Raw genomic sequence first — 21,209 nt, 5'->3', positions numbered from 1 at the left:
GTTTACTGATAGTGCCAGATTCTAATACCTTTTACCCCCTCTCAACACTTTGGTTTGGCACTCTCTTTTAAGATATGAAGAGGGGAGCACTAGGCAGCTGTAGAAGCAGGTGTTTTTTTGTTTGTTTGTTTGTTTGTTTTAATGAACAACAACAACAAAAAGAATCTGGTGGTGATAGCAGTAAAGAAAGTTTTGGGGAAGTACCTTCTCTTTAACTATGATTTCACTCCATGAACATTTACGTATGTCGATCATTTGATGTTCTATAGTACACCTCACTTCAGTGTCTACTTGCTTAATTCTAATACATCCTTCACAATCCACCTCAGCCCTCATGTCTTTGTGAAGACCTCCCGATCATTATTTTGATCTTATTTAAACAGACAGTCATTAAAACAACAACAAAAAAAGTTACAACTGTGAATTACATTTCCCTCTTGTATTGGGTCTTCACAGTATATTAATTATACTCATTTGGATTTGTTTGGATCTTCCACTATAGATCATGTTTCCTGAGAGTGAATATTATGACTTTCTTGTTGATCTTTATTTCTGAGAAAAATAGTATGTTTTGGTAAAAGGGTAGTAAGAATATTCAAGTTATTTCTACTGTCTACTTTTCCCTATTTTTAATCTATTCATATAGTTGATATCTTTTATATTTCATTTCTGCCCAAAATTGACTAATAGTTACAGTTGATTTTTTAAAACTCATATACTTGACTGACTTATCTCAAGCCATGGATCAATATCTAGTTTAAGGGGGGGGGGAAGGTTAACCTCATAGTAAAGGCTATAAAGAGCCAATGCATAACTTTTAAAGGGTAGTCTTAATTTTAAAAGGATTCTTGTATCTATACAAAATATACATTTAAAGATTATAGGCATATTTTTAAGCAAGGGAGATTTAAGATTTAAGTCAAGAAAAAATTTTGAATGTAAAGACAATAAGATAATTGAACAAATAAGTGGATAAACAAAAATGAATCTCCAGCAAAATATAAAAATAGCATTAAAAAAAGAAGGATCTATCACCACAGATGTTCATCACAATTTTAGAGGTCCTCTCTATGCAGAAAGAAATTGATCAGCTAATTATTATTTTCTACTTCTATTTCATAAAATCAAAGACAATCCATTGAAAGTATGGAACTGTAGAGCAGAATATAAATTAACTGTGTTGGAGAAAAAGAAAGATACATTAAACAGATGCTTTCCTATTCTCACAAAATCACACATAAAACAAATAGGAACTTCTGCTTCAGATTTGTTCATTTTTTTTGTTTCTTTGTTTTTGTACCAGGATTGAACCTAGTGCTCTATCTGATGTGCTTATGGTAAAGATGGTCTCCCACTCTGTGGCCACTCTTTTCTTGTTGATTGTTTCCTTTGCTGAGAAGAAGCTTTTGAGTATCAATCCATCCCATTTATTAATTCTTGAGTTTATTTCTTGTGCTTTAGGAGTCTTGTTGAGGAAGTCAGAGCCTAATCTGACATGATAAAGATTTGGGCCTACTTTTTCTTCTATTAGGCGTAAGGTCTCTGGTCTAATTCCTAGGTCCTTGATCCACTTCAAGTTGAGCTTTATGTATGGAGAGAGACAGTGGTTTAATTTCATTTTGCTGCATATGAATTTCCAGTTTTCCCAGCACCATTTGCTGAAGAGGCTATCTTTTTGCCAATGCATGTTTTTGGTGCCTTTCTCTAGTATGGAGTAACTGTATTTATGTGGGTTTGTCTTTGTGTCTTCTGTTGTGTACCATGGGTCTACATGCCTATTTGGGTGCCAATACCATGCCTTTTTGTTACTATAGTTCTGTAGTATAATTTAAGATCTGACATAGTGATGCTTCTTCTTGCTAAGAATTGCTTTGGCTATTCTGAGTCTCTTATTTTTCCAAATGAATTTCATGATTGCTTTTTCTATTTCTAGGAGGAATATTGTTGGGATTGGAATTGGAATTTTATTGAATCTGTATGACCATTTTGACAATATTAATTCTTTCTATCCAAGAGCATGGAGAGCATTCCATCTTCTAAGGTCTTCTTCCATGTCTTTCTTTAGTATTCTGTAGTTTTCATTGAATAGATCTTTCACCTTTTTTCTTAAATTGATTTCTGAGTATTTTATTTTGTTTAAAGCTATTGTAAATGGGGTATATTTCCTAATTTCTCTTTCTGAGAGTTCATCACAAATATATAGAAATGCATTTGATTTATGGGTGTTGATTTATATCCTGCTGCTTTGCTGAATTAATTTATTAATTCTAGAAGTTTTCTGTTGGTGTTTTTTTCTTTACTTTGTATTCTCTTAGAATCATGTCCTGGACAAATAGTGATAGTTTTTCGTTTCCTATTCTTATCCCTTCAACTTCTTTTGTCTGTCTAATTGCCTGGCTAGAGTTTCAAGGACTATGCTGATAGGAGTGGTGAGAGATGGCATCCTGTCTTGTTCCAGTTCTTAGACGGAATACCTCCAAATTTTCTCCATTTAGAATAATGTTTGCCTGGGGCTTAGCATAGATAGCTTTTAAAATGTTGCAGTTTGTTCCTCCTACCCCTAGTTTTTCAAATGTTCTGAACATGAAAGGCTAAATATAATTTTGTATTATATTTAGTCATGTATAATATGTCTCTTTATATATGCATACATAGTTGCTGTACATATTTTGCTATGTTTTGTATTTTCAATCTCATTTTAGCTATTTTCCCAAATGTTTAGTGGTTTTGCATTTTATTGTTCATTTCTCTAATGAGTAATAACATTAAGCACCTTTGTTATATATTTATTCTGGCTTTGTAACTTGTTATGAGAAATATATGTCATAAATATGTTCTCCCACTTATTGGTTGTCTTTCCACTCTCTTATTGATTTATTTAGTGCCAGTGATTAAACCCAGGTGTGCTTAACTACTGAACAACATTCCCAACCAACCTTTTTTATTTTCTTTATTTTGAGATAGTGTTTTGCTAAGTTACTAAAGACCTCAGTAAGTTGCTGAGGCTGGCTTTGAACTCAGGATCCTTCTGCCTTAGCCTCCTGAGTTGCTGGAATTACAGGTGTGTACCATCACTCCTGACCTCATTCTTACTCATGTCTTTCCATAGAAAAAAGTTAATTCTAATATAGTCTAATGTATTCATATTTGCCTTTATTATTTCACAACTTTTTTCCATTCTGTGGCCTTATAAGTATATTATTTTATGAATAATTTTTAAACTTGCAAACATACTTAGACAAAATCTAAATGTTTTCATGCGGAACTTGGATTTTTCAGATTTTTAGAGTATCAGACCATGATATATATCTATTTTATATATTTGTGTATCTGATTAGCCTTGACTAGTAGTTGCATAAACTATTGTTCCTCAAGTATTTCTTGAATGAATGAATAAAATTAGAGATATAAGAAATGCCCAATTATTTCTCTAAACACAAGGAGAAAAAAAACATTTTAGAACGTGTCTACTCTTTTTAAAAAATTAAAAATCTAAATTTTAGCAATTGAGGAATGCATATTTTTCTCTTTTCTACTCATGTTGGCAGTGTTGCTGGTTGCTTGGGTCCACAAGTCTCCTCCTTTTGGGGCCCAAGAAGAAAACACATTCATGAAGCAGAGGAGAAGTCAGGGAAGGTTAAGTTCAACCACACAGCTGCATTCAGAACTTCTGCATATTCTGTATATCTGCTTTCATTACTTTGGCCAAGCCAAGTCACATGGCTGAGCCTAAGTCAGTAAATGAGACTCTAAATATAGAACCTTTCATAAAGAGAGGTATTAATAATTTTGAACAATTATGTATCTTACCATTCTGCCTCATGTTAAATTCAGTAATATTTTCTCCAAAGTATTCTACACATCCATCAAAAGAAATTTGTGTTTAAATACATTCATTTATGAATTTAATTTATTTGAAGAATTTATCACATGTTTAAATCATTTGGCTCAAACCTTTAGCAATAATTAACCAATTGTCAAGAATACATTTGAAGAGATATGTAAATATTCAATTTACTCATAGATTTCATGTAGAAGAAAATTGCTTGCTATTTATCTTGATAATAAAGAGATAAATGGCAAGATTGAATTATTTGAAAAAGCTGAGGGAAGTCTACCAGAAAATATCAAATTTCTCTCTCCTATACTAAATTTTCCCTCCATTAGAAACTTGCATTGGTCTGTGCAAAGTTTTATATATTAATTAATCCAAAATCATGTTTCTTTGCAATGTAAGACTTGGAAATTAAATATGTTTTTGGAAAACACATGCACTTGCATATTCCTCAAATGGCATATATAGTTAAATGTAATCATATTTTTTAATTTTATTATATTTTTGGTTCTAGTATTAAGAGAAATAATGGGTCATGACTTGCATCTCTATATTTAGTTATTCATTCAAGAAATATTTAAGGAATAGTAGTTTTTATTTATTTATTTTTTATTGGTTGTTCAAAACATTACAAAGCTCTTGACATATCATATTTCATACATTAGATTCAAGTGGGTTATGAACTCCCATTTTTACCCCAAATACAGATTGCAGAATCACATCAAGGAATAGTAGTTTATGCAACCACTCTTCAAGACTAATCAGAAACATGTGTATAAAATAGACATACATCCATGGTCTAACTCTGATGCATTTTCATTCACCAAATTGCCCTTGTGTTAAAGTCATGTAGTTGTTTTCCTAGACTGAGCCATTTTGATGTATTCCCTCACTCAAACCTCTACTGCCACAGAGATGCCTCCCAACACCATAGAAGAGTTTTGCTGCTGTCAAGTTCCAAATCATAGCTCTTTTCCGGGAAATGACCTTGAGCTGTTTAACTTTAAAGCAATCATTTCAATTATAATATATGATACCAAATATAAGATAAAAATTGGTGCCAAAATGATTTCCATGTCTCTCACTTCTTTATCAGAATTTCTCAAAGAAAACCCCTTCCTGCTGGTCCTGTCCCTGAATCTTTATCATCCAGCTGTTTGGACTTGTGGCCATTCTACACATCTGAGAAATATTTTCATTATCAGCTCCATAAATTTTCTTACAGTTCTAATTATTCTGGACATATTGCAAGTGTTTTTTACAGTCGATTAAGATTCTTAAAGTTCTCTTCTATGTAGTCTTCCATTTTATTGTTCTAGCTTTACTATTCTCTGTATTTTCCCTTTTCCTAAGTATGGACATTTACAGCAAAGGTTTTGTTTTCTTTCTCTTCACTCTCTGAGACATCGATTCTTGACAGGTGATTGTCAATTTATTTTTGTAGTCCCATCTTCTCTCCTGAGACTTAGTTTCCAAAAGGTAGGATTTTGCATATCATTATTTTAAATACAGTGGCCTAAAACTGAACTTGTATTCCCACCCCCAAATATCCTTCCCTATCTGGCATTTCTATTTCTATTGATGATGCTGCCTTTATTTCAAGATGGGTGAAAAGATTGCCTCACATAATCACCTCATGTTTTCATTAGCCTCCTCTGAGAAACAGCACAACCTTTCAATCTTCTCAGTAACTTGTCCATCCTTAATTAAAATCCTTATCATCTTTTTTCCCAAAGTACAGTGATCTCCTTATTCCTCTGTAACTAAATCATTTGTATCTTCCATATATTCAACCATTAGTTTGGTTTCCCTAATCCTGACTTTGAGCATCCTACTCCTGTTCTTCACACAATTTTTAGAAACCTTCCTTTTACTTACCTACAAATTTTGTGCTGATTGATAAGCCTTTTCAATCCACTTATTAGGGGAGATGATAACAATAAAGCTGACAGCAGGGATTCAAGTGAGTTTGACAACTGAAAATTGATTTCATGGGGCAAACAATCTTCTGTGGAGTTACAGAGGTACCAGGAAGGACCATTACTAAATCTAACAGCAAGAAGGAAACATCCAGCCAGGCATAAGCAAGAGAATCATAGAGTTGAGGCTATGATAAGCCAAAATGAGGAGGACCAGTGTGATGAAAGAGTCAAAAGCTTTAGTATTTAGAAGATGGAGATGCAGAAGCTAAGAAGGTGAGGACAAATTTGAGTTTCTTCTTGATTGGGTAGCAGAATACCCAACAATGTTCCATAGGATCCTACTAAAAACAAAACAAAGCAAAACAAACAAACAAAACACAATGTAATACTCATCAAATGACTTCTGCATTCCTATTTCCAAACTTTTGCTGAAGCTCTCTCCTTACCTCTAATACACCTCTCAATTTCTTTCTCCTTCTCTAGAGTCTGAACATATTTAGAAAGTACATCTAGATATTGTGTTATGTTCTGGGGGTAGAAAGATAAATCAGACATGACCCCTGTAGTCTATTGATGCCAAGCTCAATCCCCTCACCTGCATAGGTCCTCGGGTGACCAGTCCATCCTGAAGGGAGTTAGATCTCTTTCAGGTGCTTATAATCCTGGCTGACTTATTCCTACTCAAATTGGAATTCATTATTCAAAGTTGTATGCTTGAGCTTTTATTTGATTCTCATGCATGTCCTTGAGCTCTTAATTGATTCTCACAGTAGGATTTGTTCATTATTTTTATGTTTTCAATGAAACTGAAAATTCTTGGAAATGGGAGATGGTGCTCGTTTCAAAACACTAAGAGAAATGCCTTAATTTCACAGGAAGAGCTCCACGGTGTGTGTAGAGGAGAGGTGTGCCCCCTAGTTTGGAGGTGAAGCGATAAGGTGGTAATGAGAGGGCATTTATAGGACTTTCACAAGTCACCCTGCTTTCTGAACTAGAAATCCTACTAAGACAAGAGCATGGTATGTCCTGTGCAGTAGTCCAGGGTCAGTGGAAACCCTGAAATTCTGAAGGCTGCAAACAGTTTGGTTCTAGGATGCTGTTTTAGGAAATTAGCTGTAACAGACTTCTTCATGGCAAGTCTCTCCAGTTTCAGCATCTATTACTGGACTGATTCTTTCAGCTTCATGAGTATTTAAACAAGGCTCCTTTGTTTCTTTCACTTATGTCAAAAACCCATTTATTTTTATGACTCTCAGAAAATGTTTTCACATCCATACTCCGAGTATCCAATTTTGGGTTGACAACATGTCTTTTTAGGTTGATGAGTTTTGCATACATTTAAACTTCATTATATATTGATTAGCAGGAGTGCAGGCTTAAGTTTCCAAGTACGGGTTGGCATTTAAAACGGGATATATTTAAAAACAAACGGCTGGGACCATCCCAGTACATTGCTGTGTATAATTTCCTGACTGTACTCACTACATCATAAATAATAATGAAAGTAAATGTACGTTTATCAGAAAGAATCAACAAAACCCCAGCACTGATTTGCTGATCACACTTGTCTCACCAGGCATTAAGGCCAGCTTTCGAACAAGGGTGCCTGAAGGTTTGATTGTCTTTGCAGCATCACCTGGCAATCAGGAAGAGTATCTTGCACTTCAGTTGAAGAATGGTCGACCTTATTTTCTTTTTGATCCTCAGGTAAATTATTAATCATGACAGTTGATATCTCTGAGAGTTTAGTAGGTGCCAGGTACTGCTGGTAAGTGCTTATATTTTCATGTTGAATCTTCATCAAAAACTCATGAGGAAATAAGTATAAGTACTATTATTATCTTCACTTTACCAATGAAGGAAAGGAGAATTACAAAAGTGATGTGACTTGCCCACAGTTAAGAGAGCGGAGCTAACTTTCAAACCCAGGTAGTCTGACCAAGAATCCATGTGCTCTCACAACCAAGATCCTACCTTATAAGGAAGATTAAAACTTTTAAATAAATTTGAGTAGAACTGTTTTTATTTTCCTTGAGGACAAAATTATGCCTTTAATTTCTTTCTTTTATTCTTCTCTTCTTCACCCCTCTCTTCATCATTTCACCTGCAAATGTTTAAGTTAAGTAGCTTCAGACTCCAGTAGTTTTACAGTTAAGACTGTTCCCTATGTTGCCATCTGGAAAGGATTCAGTAAAACAATTTAAAATATTCATGAATGTTATGAAAGAGAAGAATGGGATGTCATGTGTCATGTGAACATAAAATGAAGGATCCTTGTTCTGAGTTGTCAGTCTTCTCTGAAAATGGGATATTTAACTGAGATGCAAAACAATGAGGAAAACTGGGTCAGGGTAAGCATATCTCTACCTGAGGGCATTTCCTAGAACTGGGACAGGGTGGGGGGGGGGACACTAGGGAAAGATGGGGGAAAGGTGTTGGGAATAAAATTTCTAGGAAGAGAAAAATAGCAACTGTTATGTAGTAGAAATAGCATATAGGCTGATGCACACTAGTAATTCCATCAACTCAGAAGGCTGAGGCAGGAGGATCACAAGTATGAGGCCAGCCTCTGAAACTTAATGAGACCCTATCTCAAAATAAAAAAGAATTTTAAAATAATCTACTTGGGATGTTGTTCACAGGTAAAGTACACCTGGGTTCCATTCCCAGTACCAAAAATAATAAAAAAAAGTGCTAGACAGAAAAGAATTTATGGCATGTCCAATATACTGACATAAATCTAATGTGGCTGGTGAATACAGAATAAAAGGAAAAGTGGTGAGTTGAAAAGTAGGGAGAGACCAAGCCATTTAGGGACTTGTAAGCAAAAGTAAGGATTTGAATTGTTCCTAAGGACAATGGGAAACCGTTAAATAAGTTGTCTTCATCTTAGTTAAACAAATGTGAGCAAACATTTGATATTAGGCAATGTATAGGGCCTCTCAGTAATTGAGAAATGAGTTAGACTAAATAAAATCTGTGCTTCGCATTTCCTCCAGTCTCCAACTTAAAACTGATGATCTAAGTCATAAATTAAGCTTACTAAGTAAATATGCCACATCCTGTTGGTAAAACTGGCATAGTTTGTACCCTCTGTATCCAAGATGCATCTAGGATCATGGACAAAGAACTCTGGGTAAGGGTTACAGCTTTAGTACCCTGGAGGCCCAGTGACCTGGGAGGGGCCAGGCAAGGCCTGCTGGGCCAAGTGTGTGTGAGCCTCATGCCAGGCCCAACAGGCAGCTGAACCCTTCCTGTCTAGTGAAACTGGCCACTAGAAAGACCAGAGACACAGGGGTTTACTCCAAGATTTTTGACAAGGACCTGATAATTCCCCTGGTTAGTGTATTGGAGGCCCTCAGTCACAAGGACTTCTGAGTGTTCCCAGGAGCTGAAGCTCCTTACAGGATGTTAACAGGGGGGCAGTGAGTAAGCAAAGAAAAATAATATCATGCTGAAGCAGACCCAGCAACCCGAGAGACAGAGAGAAGATACAGTCATCACAGAAGGCAAGGCAGATGGCAACTGGGAAAAAAAAAAATCAGTACACTAAAGTCGATTTCATTACAGAACTGAAAATATTATTTTTCATTTGAAACCTTTAAGGAGATTAATTAGAGGAGAGATACATTGAGCTTCAGATTGGTAGGATGGAAGATCAAGTTGAAGGCATTTCTCAAAGTCCATCATCAAAATAAGAAAAAATAAAGAAGATGCTACCACTATTAAGAGATCCAAAAGGAGAACAAAAATACATGTACAATAACAATGTAGGTGAAAGTGCATGACTTAAGAAAGAATGAACTATGAGTTTATTGAAAGAATAAGCAAAACCTATATCAAGAATGAGCAGATACTTCTATAATATCTCTATTTGCCAGACCTTATTCCAGGTGTTCTCTGTACATTCAAACACACACACACACACACACACACACACACACACACTAGTAGTTTTCAACAATTCTGTGAGGTAGGTACCCTTATTTTTTCTCATTTTACAGAGTCATACTATTAGTAAGGGACAGATTTTTAAACTCAGGAAGTTCATCTTCAAAAATGATTCTAGCAATCATGCTGTACTAGTGCTTTTTTGGCAAAAAAGGAAAGGTATTTCTTGACATCCATAGACTCATGAAAAAAAAATTCTACCCATCACCCCATTGGAGGAGAATATTTCAGCAAAGCCTCTAGCCAAAAGGAAAACGAAGTTCAGAAATATCAAACAGAGAAGCAGTGGTGAATAATAAACCTAGCAATATTCAGGAAACCTAAATATTTAATGGCAGAGTGACTAGAAATTTGCTTTACAGAACCAAATAACAATCTTTGAAACAGAAGAAAAATGCAGCACAGACCAGAAAACAGAAGCAAAACCACACACAAAGCCTCAAAGAAAGTGACTTATAATTGTCTGCTGCTAAAATTAGCAAGTTGAAGGAGATGGAAAGATGAGTGAATTGACACTTTAAAAATTTTCAGCTTTTTGGGAAGAGGGGGTAAAGAAGATGAGAGTGGTGTCATGTTTTCATAAAATAAGTAAGAAAAAGGTTTGGTTTTAATTGTAGAAGAGTAAGTTAATTACTAGTTAGATGAAAATGCTCCACAGAATATACAAATAAACCATATGACAATAACACCAAAAAAGATCAAATGCTAAATTGTGAAAATCAACAAAAAAATGAGAGAAAAGGAACAGTACCATTAAACAGAAGAATGTCAACAAGGTATAAAAATCTGGCTCTGCTTTGCTGCCTTCAGCTTATTAATATCTGGTGATATTTAAGAAGAAGTCAGATGGAGAAAACTCTAAATCACATATTTGTTGATAGAACTTTTTACAATATAGGCTCATAGTTTAGTAATCCCATTTTATTTTTGAAGTAGCCCCTTGAGTTAGGTATTGTTTGCATTGGTGTACTTTAGACAAAGTGGCTTAACTTGGGTCACACAGTGGATTTGTGGTAGAACTGGCACCAAGTTTAGTTTAGTTCATTTCATGCAGCTTGTTCATTTCATGCAGCTTGGCTAAGAATGTATTACACTCTAGGTACCATATGCAGTCAAGCACTGGGAACACAGAAATGGGAAATGGACAGAATACCATTCTTAAGAACACTAATCATAGATGGGTTTGTGACAGGCTTTGAGTATTTAATAAACATACGTGTGTGTGTGCAGACTTACACACACACACACACACAAAAAAAAAAAAAACATATGGAGTAAAATCTTCGGACAATTAACTCAAAAATGATATCACCAGATCTGAAGCATGATCACCATCTGTGTTAGTTAGCTTTTCATTGAGGAGACCAAAATAACTGACAAGAACAATTTAGAGGAAGAAAAAGTTTAATTTGGGCTCAAAATTCCACAAGTTCAAGATGTGGTCAGTTGACTCTCAGCAACAAGGTGAGGCAGAACATTATGGTGGAAGGAAACATTATGGCAGAGGAAAGCTGTTCAGCTCCTGTCAGCTGGGCGTTACAGAGAGGGAGGGAAAAAGGGGCCTCAGGAAAGATGCACATTCCAGGGCATGCATGTAGTGACCCACCTCCTCTAGCATGCTCACCAGCCTACAGTTAGCACCCAATCCATTCAAACGAGGGTGTACTGATTAGGTCACAGCTTTCACACCTCTGAATATTCCTACATGGACACAGGAGATTTGGGGGAACACCTCAAACCATAATGCCATCTCCACAACACGAGTGTTCCTCTCTCTAATATATGTGATACTTTCAGACTGCAGAATAGAAGTGGAAGGAAATCAAACAATACCTCAGTCTACTCAATCACAGTATTCTTATGATCTTGAGAATGGCTGCCAGGAAATTCTCTGGGTCTCATTTTTCTCGTCTCCTTTATAGTGATCAGAGGGACAGGCCAGTGCAACATGATAACAGGAGTTCAGGAGAACATTCACAGGGCATTGACATCATTTCTGCCTTCTTACACTTCTCTTTCACACAATCACCTCTACTGCTCCTTCCTACTAGCAGAATTATCTTTCCCAGCTGCTCTGTCTCTACCCTGTACAGCCAAATTCCAACCTATGTGTGTTTGGCAGGTGACAGCCAACTATTAATAAAGTTGTTACAGCCAGAAGTTGGGAGCTGAGGGGAGAAGAGTTGAATGATATTGGATAAGAGCATTCATATTTAGAATAAAAACTTTTCTCTACAAGGCAAAAGCAGCGTGTGTTTTTAGTACAATGACAATAAGATGTATTATACTAAGTGCTCAAGAATCATGACGCAATCCATGCAGCAATGAGCTCAAGATGTCAAGGCTATGTCCCTCCATACCTCAGAGGAATTTGTATCTAAAAAAGTTAACTAGACCTATTTGCTAGCTTTGTAATAAAGACTCCCCTGCCCACTTATTTGTAGCTAAATTTTGAAACTGATGGAGAAAATTTTGAACTGTCTTTTTTTGTTTTACTGCTTGTTCCCATTTGGAATAAGAAAATGAATGTAGTTTGCTGTACAAAGTTAGAGCTACTCTCCCTTAAATGAAGTTTAGAAGCTTGTTTTATAAGCCTTCCTTTGGTATTGAAATTATTTATATGTTAGATAGCACTTTAAGTCAGTATTAATATCTTTTGTCTTTAAGAAGACAAGATTATCTAGTTAATCTTACAATCCTCATCCTCATTCGCAGGTAATTAAGTACTCAATGTGTCTTTCCTATGTGAACATATGATACAGTGAGGACATAGTCTATGTCTATTTTTTTATAAATATACCCTAAAAACTTAGCACAAACCTCAGAACATAGTTGATGCTTAATGAGTATCTTTTGATGGATTGCTTGACTACTTTTATAATTGTTGGTAAAAATAGTACTCTATATAATTAAAGAAAGTTATCCATTTTGGGGTTAAAATTTCCAGCTTTTAATGACTTTGTAATACTTTAGTTCTTCTTTGTTTTAATATGTCTGTTAGACACCTTACCTTTATCAGAAAACATATAATATGGTTGTTTTTAAATTCCAGTTCCTAAATCCATTCCAAAAAAATAAATTTTGAATTGTGGAAAGAGTATTTTCAGGGAATTTTATAGCTACTGTCTAGCACATAGATTTGAAGTCGTCTTGTAGTTTGCTGTTTTTGAAATATCTTAGTAAATTTGAGCAATAAATTCCTTAAATAATCTTAAATAAATAAATAAATAAATAAATAATTCTACATAGAGGACATATGTATAATACCAAATTTGATTACTCTTCCAGTTAGCCAATGGGTTTCATTGAATAAATGCTTATGAGGAGTGGAAAAGATTATTTAAAATTGACTATGTTTTCATGTATGATGAACTAAGTATTTAGAACCATTGTTAAGAGACACAAGTAAATTAGTTGCAACTTTAATTGCTATTTTTTATTGTCTTTAACAATTTGGTATAATCTTATCCTTTATTTGGTTAATTATAATTTTGAGTATACTTGATCAGATGATATTTTATTGACTTGTAATGGTCCATGGTTGTCACTTAAGTGTTCTGTGTTCAGTGACATTAAGAGAAAATTCATAGAATATTCTGTTTTTGCTTAGAATGAAGCTGTGAAAGTGAAAACTTTCAGATAATTCTGACTAGCATCTCTTTATTGCATCTGGTATTTTTCACATGAAAAGAGCAAACTGTGTAAGATGATACCAGAAATGACCACAGAATTATTATTAAATTGGGGAACAGGGCTGGGAAGAATCTTAAAACCATCAGCAAAGAATAATATTCTATGAATAAAAGCAAGTTTGGCATACTGTGTGTGTAGATTATGTACTTGGATGTGTCTCCAAAAAATGTGATTTCTGACACAGAGAAGTATTAATGCTTCAGATTGTTGCCAAACAAAATATGAAGAACCACTTATTCAGACACCTGATCTTTAGAATGCAGCATCGTTTGTAACAATTTTAACGCTAACTAAGTACACTTTGATGAGACAGCATTTAATAAAATGCTCATTAATTTCATCATTAGCAAGGGTATGCTAAGAAGTAAGCCAGTTTCTTATGTCACGCCCAATTAGCATCCCATGCTAGTAATCCCATTAGTATTGTTGAATTCACTAATGGAAAAACTAATGGGCATGCTACCAGGGCACATTAATTGGGCACGACACCAGTTCTGGTTTTAATTATTAAACTACGATAATGAAATGTGTGTTTGTAAAATATTAAAATGTTGAAATAGGGCTGAAGAAAATAAAAGAGTAAGTAGAAGAAAACAAATATAAGGAAAGTCAATCTACAAAAATTCAAGACTAGAAAATAAACTTACCAAATGGTGATGTTTCTATCTGACCGAATTGTCTATAAAAGTTGGGATATTGTCCATGTGAGAAGCACCCCACTCGTACTCATGGGAAATTAAAAACTGGTTTTCTTTTTTTTTTTTTTTACCTTTGGTAACATGAAATTCTGTTTGTCATACATGTTGTCAAGTCCATTATGAGGCCTGACAGGAGCCAATTAAATGTGTAGAATGGACATGTTCTATCACTGAAACTAGTTTAGGGAAATATCAACAGAAATGTTATAGTAAAGATGCTGTGGTTAACATGGTACCTTTCATAGTGTAAATCTTTAGTTTTATTACATCAGATAATTATCAATATTCTCTTAAGAAAAATGTATAGTACAACTGTTAGATCTAATTAAACATTCTTGGTAATTAAAAAAATTTTGCGATATTTTACCTAGCCTTATTTTAGTTTTTAAAAAAATATTTATTGGTATGAGGTTTGTTTTTGCCAGATAAATCTACTTTATTAAGTAAGAAATTAATTTATTTTTGTTTAGAAATTTTAGAGTAATTTTGTTTTTTTCTTTAATACATAGTGAATAATATTGGTGGTGAAGTTGGAATTTCTTTTAAATAATTACCATTGTGTTCACCGTAACCTAATGAGAAAGGGTTTACTTAGCTCTAAACTGCTAAGGTGGCAGTTTTCCATTTCTTTTTCTTTGTTTCCTTACTCTTGCCTCTTCTTGCTCATCTCTCTTTATGAAATCCATATCTGCCATTTGTAGGTCTTATCCACGTAGGGATAGATTTTTAACTATGGTATTATTACCTTAACTAGGGCTATAAATGTTAGATTTTTAAACCACAAAGTTTTGTGCACTAAATTTAACTCCACACTTAAGTTTAATGTATTAATTACTCACTAATTTTTAATGTGACTCTCATTCCACCCTGTTATTAATAGTTCAGTGAAGGTAAGAGCAACTAATTTGCCCGACGTTTCTCTATCTTTAGAAACAATTTTCAGTGCTCTCTAAATTAGTTTTAAATTCTTATTTTTTCATAGTTCCACCATGAAAAATAAAGCCTAAAATTTTAAATTATAAAACTCGATACCTTTCTGATGAACATAGGATACTCATAATTCAAGTACCTTTGTAAGAGATTCCTATTCCAAAGAGAAGTTTTATTTTTCAGATTTTGGCACTGTGGTCCAGAGATGTACATCACAGGAAAATCAGAATGATGTTGGACATCAACTTTAATGTGCAGTTCTGTTTTAAACATATGCCTTCTTGCATCAGGATCATAATATTAAAATTTGTAAACTGGTTTACAACAAATGAACAAGTGTCTCTGTACCATTGCAGAAACATTCATTCATTCATTCATTCTCTTAAGGGATCCTCAGTCGAAGTTACCACAACTAATGATCGTGGTAAACAATATAGCGATGGAAAATGGCATGAAATAATTGCTATTAGGCATCAGGCTTTTGGCCAAATCATTCTCGATGGGAAGTACACAGGTAAGCACTTCTTTGTGTATATAAGTAGTTCTATTGGTAATAATGGCGTTGCCATATTTTTGACTGCTTGTATTTCTAGGTTTCTGCTCTCACCATAATCTCATTAAATTTCATCCAAATTGCTCTCAAAAGTTTCTTCTGAATATTCCTAAAATGATTAAGTATATCAACTGGTTTCTCTTTCATAGAGGAGCTTCACTAAAGCAAAATCAAGAACTAGATCACTGGTGGTCACTGTAGCTTGCCTATTCTCTAAAATTTGCAAGGGCTTTTAGTTCGCTTGCATGTTTTAGTCAGCTTTTTTGCTGCTGTGACTAAAAGACCTGACCAGAACAATTAGGGGAGAAAATATTTATTTGGGGGCTCACAGTTTCAGAGGTCTCAGTATACCGAAGACGGGCTCCATTCCTCAGGATCTGAGATGAAACATCATTTGTGAACAGTATGGTGGAGGAAAGCATCTCAGCATATTATCAGGAAGCAGAGAGAGACTCTACTCACAAGATACAAATATATACTGCAAAGCCATGGGCCCAGTTACCCATCTCCTCCAGCTATGCCCTACCTGCCTTCAGTTACTCCTCAGTTAATCCCTTTGGGGCATTAATTCACTATTTGGGCCAATGCTTCCATAACCAAATCATTTCACCTTTAAAATTTCCTGTGTTGTCTCACATGTGTGCTTTTGGGGGACACCTCAGATCTAAACCATAACACTTGTGTGACTTTGGCTTCCAGAAGGCAAAGAGAGTAAAACAGTTATCTGCATTTAGAGATGAGGAAATCAAACCTCAGAAAAGTTAAATAATTTCAGTTTATCCAGTTGATAGAGGCATTCTTTGCACACATACCCTGTCTTTGCACATTTTATTTTTCTTCCCAGCTTACTTCCACTAGTGTCCTCATGTAACTATAAGAATTATTTTATCTGACTAATGATGTAGGCTTTTAATTAACTCATTTAGTATATGTGTAATTTTTTTGAGTACCTACTATGTGTAATGATGTAGGCTTAACTTAATTAACTCATTTAGAATATGTATAATTTTTTTTGAGTGCCTACTATGTCCCAGGCACTACTGTAGATACTTTGGATACTGAGAGCAAATAGAATTTTTTTAGAGTTTACATTTTGTGGGGGGAGTTGGTTGAAGGTGAAAGATAGAGTAAATAAAGATTAAACAAGTATCAAATGGTGATAGATCCTGAGAATGGGCAAGCAGGGTAAGAGGGAAAGTGTATCTGTTTTTATGGGTCTGAGCGTCAGTGTTAGAGGTATACATGTGTGCTGGAAGGAATGTTAAATAATATATAGAACTGTTAGGGAAGACCTCTTTGAGAAGGTGGTATTTGAGCAGAGACCTAAAGGGAAGAAGCAGTGACCCAGGCAAATGCCCAGTGAAAGAATGTTTTGAACCAAGAGCACAGCATATATCAGAGCCCTGTGATGGGAGCCTACCTTAGGAGGCATGTCACAGACCAATAACAACCATTTGGGAAAGAGGGAGTGAAAGGATTAGTGATGGGACATGAGGTCAGAGGCTAAATAATATAGGGCCTTGAGGGTTTTTACATAAAAGGAAATCTTTGGAGGATTTTGAGAAAGGAGTAATATATATATATATGTGTGTATATATATATATATATATATATATATATATATACACACACATATATAATTTCTTTGGAAAGATCACTTCTGGCTTCTCTGTTCAGAATAAGGGCAAAAACATGGACATGGAGTCCAATTAATAGACTTCTACAATAACTCTCTGTTAACTCAGGCATGAAATAATGGTGACTGAAACCAGGGAGGTCAGTGTGGATAAAATAAGAAGTGGTCATATTCTGGTTATATTGAACATGCCAAATTAACAAGATCTGATAATGAAATTGAGGAAGAACAAGAGCTCACAAACTACAACCTGTGTACTAAATTAGTTCATACCTGTTTTTATAAATAAAAGTGTATTAGATCATAACTATACCCATTCATTTATGTTTTTATCTATGACTACTTGTTGCTGAATAGTCTACAAAGATACCATCTGGCCCTTAATGGTTATTGCTAGTCCTGCAAGTAACGTGGTTTCCAGGTATGGGGTCTGCGTGACTGGAAGAGTGTAGTGGCCAAAATGATGGTGTGCAAGACTGTGAGAGAAGAAAGAAAGCTTTGAGATGTTCAGAGTTCAGGTTTTAGCACGTTTTATGCTAGGTATCCATGGATATCCAAGTGGGGATACCAAATAGGCTGTTGGACATAAAATTATGTGTTTGGAAAAGAGGTCCAGAATGGGAATACAATGAGGATTTTTTGGCTAAGGATGTTATTTAAAACAAGGGGATTAGATGTAGGTAGGGCTAATTCTTGTGTGTTGGTATCTGTAAAAATTATAGCAATAAACTTTCTCTGTCCTCCCAAAGAAGGAGGGAGGTAGATAAAAATCTTAATGGGGAGTTACTATTACTACGAAACAGCTGAGGATCAGGTCTCTCTGGTCTTTGGCCTTGGTAGTTTGAACTGGTGTTCAGTCTACCATTCAGCCCCCTAGAGGATGCTAGGAATCCAACCAGGTAGAGAAAGGAAGAGGTCCAAGAAAGAAGGAGATGGTTATTTCAACATCAGGAAGGGAATCAGTGAAGAAAAGCAGGAACAAACCCAGAGGAAGAAGAATAAAAACAGGGTAGTGTCCCAAAGCTGGGTGAAAGTCTTTCACTTGTTAACTTAGGAGAAATAGATTAACCTGCTAAAGTTGGGGTTCTGATCTCATTTTCTGCAGGTTCCTCCACCTCCCTGAATGGTAGTAGTATAATTGGAGATAACACAGGATTGTTTGTGGGAGGGCTGCCGCAAGGTTACACCATCCTCAGGAAGGATCCTGGTGAGTTTAGTAAGATATAGAATTATATGTTGTCACCAAAACTTAGAATAGAATCAATGTAACATTACTTCAAAGTGTGAGTAAGTATTGTTTGCTATCTCATGTTGTGTTTTTCATCCATATTTCAAAAATTTCCCTTAGGCTTCTTCTTTGTTAAAGAAACCATGTATTTGTATTTATCTTGTTAGTACCCATTGCTTGGTATAAAATTTGAAGTTCAGTAATGTTTGCTGAAATGAATTACACTAATTTCACTCAAGTATATATTATTTTAGGACTTAGGTAAGAATTTTTCTAAAATTATAAATTCATTGTAAACAATGCAAATGTAGACGTGTAAGCCTGATTTGTACAACAGACTGAGGAAGATTCCCTGACCATCACTAAACCAGTCCCTATTCATAGATGATGGACATATGGTCTTTGTCACAATAAAAGGTGTTGATATGTAAACAGATAACTCCAACCAAATGCCACAAATACCATAATTGAGGTTTTTACAAAGCAATTTTCCTATTTTATGGACAAGAGAACAAAAGCATTTTCTAAAAAATACCTAACTAAAACTAACATGAACTGAACCTTAGGCAGAAAATAACCCCCCTTAGTGGTTCTAGGGTCTTTCCCAAGTCCTCATTGAGAATCACAATGTGCTCTCCATACCACAAATAGCTATTAGAAATTTATAGCATAAATGTCACAAAGAAGCTCGAACACAGATAAGTATAACTTGTCGATGGCTGGTGGTATTCATAGAATCATGGAGAAGAAGACCAAAAGGCATATAGAGCTTTTGGTGAGGTTTGGGGAATAGTATGGTTATTAGGAAATGCTCTAGCAGAGAGGGGATTTTCTTTTCTTTACTTTTTTTTTTTAAAGAGAGAGTGAGAGAGAGGGGGGGACAGAGAGAGAGAGAGAGAGAGAGAGAATTTTAACATTTATTTATTTTTTCTTAGTTCTCGGCAGACACAACATCTTCGTTTGTATGTGGTGCTGAGGATGGAATCCGGGCAGCACGCACACCAAGCGAGCGCGCTACCGCTTGAGCCACATCCCCAGCCCCATAGAGGGGATTTTCATTACCTAATTTAGACTGGTAGAGAAATTCCTTTAAGGTGCACATACATATATAACATTTTTAAAAAATTTTGTTCTTTTGCCTTTAGGACAATGACAGGTCCAGATGCCAAAAGAAAAGAATACCATTCTACCGAATTACTCTACCATACAGGACACACCTCCCTTAGAAATAATTGATTTCATGTTGTGTATATAATTAAATAAATCGATTGTTTGATTGATTGATTAGAGTGCTAGGGATCAAACTCAGGTTCTCACATTTACCAGGCATAAATTGGCCTTGAGATCTTTGCTGGTAAATACTTCCCCTAGAATCAAGTCACAAATTCAAAGCTGAGATCAAGACTTGCATCCACCAAGAAGGACATAGCTTTCAGGAATGTGACCTCATTGACTGCTCTTTTCCTGTTGCTATTTTTTCTTTCTCTCATTAAAACTCTCATCTGCTCACTTTCTCTCCTAGTCTCTGGTTATCACAGATTTGATATAAACATCCACTTGGTCTGAACAGTTCCAAATTTAAGATCACTGTTATACAAATTCTTAAAAGTGTAATCATATTATTGATTTACTTGGATAATAAATTGATTTGTGATGATGTGGGAACTACACTTTAAACTATATATTCCATAGACACACTTCCTTCAAACCTTAGTTACTTGTAAACATTGTTATAGCACTCTTTAAGGCTTATGGAAGTTGTAATTTCTGTGTTACTTAAAAAGGAAATATCCTTGCCAGCACTGTAAAACCAACTTTTTTGCATAAATATCTATTTATGCAGATTTGGTGGCTTTGAACCAGTGTTAAAAACATAATAGCTACTATTGACCATAGCAGATTGTGTGGTGTTTACATGAATTATTAGAGGTTTACAATAAAATGGGTGTTGAGGGTTATTTGATATTAATGGCACATAAAATTAATTTCTTGAAAAGAATATTTCAAAATACATCATGTGCATTTAATTAATACTTATCAACTTTTTCAGAGATAATCCAAAAGAGTTTTGTGGGCTGTCTCAAGGATGTGCATTTTATGAAGAAGTACAATCCCTCTGCTATTTGGGAACCCCTGGATTGGCAGAGTTCTGAAGAGCGATTCAATGTGTACAATAGCTGGGAGGGATGCCCTGCTTCATTAAATGAGGGTGCCCAGTTTCTAGGAGCAGGTAAGGTTCTAAAAGTAGACATCAACTGTTGCTTACCATGTGCATTAGTCTGTTTTCCATCATTAGGACAAAACACCTGGGATCATCAACTTATTTAGGGAAAAGATTTATTTTGGCTCACAGTTTTAGAGGTTCCAGTCCATGATCAGTTGCACCTGTATGTTTGCATCTGTGCATGGGAAGCAGCACAGGTGGAAGTACCTGGTGGGGCAAAACCACTCACCTGTCATTAGAAAGCAAAGAAAAAGGAGAGTCCAGGGTTCCAGAGTTCCCTTCAAGAGCACCTCCAAGTGACTGAAAACCTCCCACTAGACTCCACCCCTTAAAGTTTTGGCCACCTTGGATTGCACTACTCTGGGGAAACAGCCCTTTAACACATGGAACTTTGGGGCATGATCAAGATCCAAACTATAGCAGCATTTGTATTCTATGATTAGCATAATTTAATCTCTCCTGATTACTTTGACCTCCTATGAACTCAGTATCACAGAAATGCCTAGTTGTGTCATAATGCTCAGAAATATAATACCAGT

The 21,209-nt window shown here is 35.2% G+C and overlaps 1 protein-coding gene across 13 annotated transcripts in view; it reads left to right on the top strand.

Annotated features, from left to right (window-relative positions):
• Positions 1 to 21,209, top strand: part of Ush2a (usherin) — a 738,328-nt gene that overhangs the window by 298,913 nt on the left and 418,206 nt on the right. For 12 of the 13 annotated variants that reach the window (XM_078022812.1, XM_078022814.1, XM_078022813.1 and 9 more), the window contains exons 22-25: positions 7,334 to 7,464; positions 15,417 to 15,543; positions 18,324 to 18,425; positions 20,497 to 20,676. In XM_078022812.1, coding sequence (XP_077878938.1) covers positions 7,334 to 7,464; positions 15,417 to 15,543; positions 18,324 to 18,425; positions 20,497 to 20,676 — 540 coding nt within the window. Of the gene's footprint in view, positions 1 to 7,333; positions 7,465 to 15,416; positions 15,544 to 18,323; positions 18,426 to 20,496; positions 20,677 to 21,209 lie in introns of those variants that run through there. The other variant, XM_078022823.1, reaches the window with a different exon arrangement.

Source organism: Ictidomys tridecemlineatus, chromosome 10 (genome assembly GCF_052094955.1).
Source record: "Ictidomys tridecemlineatus isolate mIctTri1 chromosome 10, mIctTri1.hap1, whole genome shotgun sequence".
Lineage (NCBI taxonomy): Eukaryota > Metazoa > Chordata > Mammalia > Rodentia > Sciuridae > Ictidomys > Ictidomys tridecemlineatus.
This window is presented reverse-complemented; position numbering and strand designations above follow the sequence as displayed.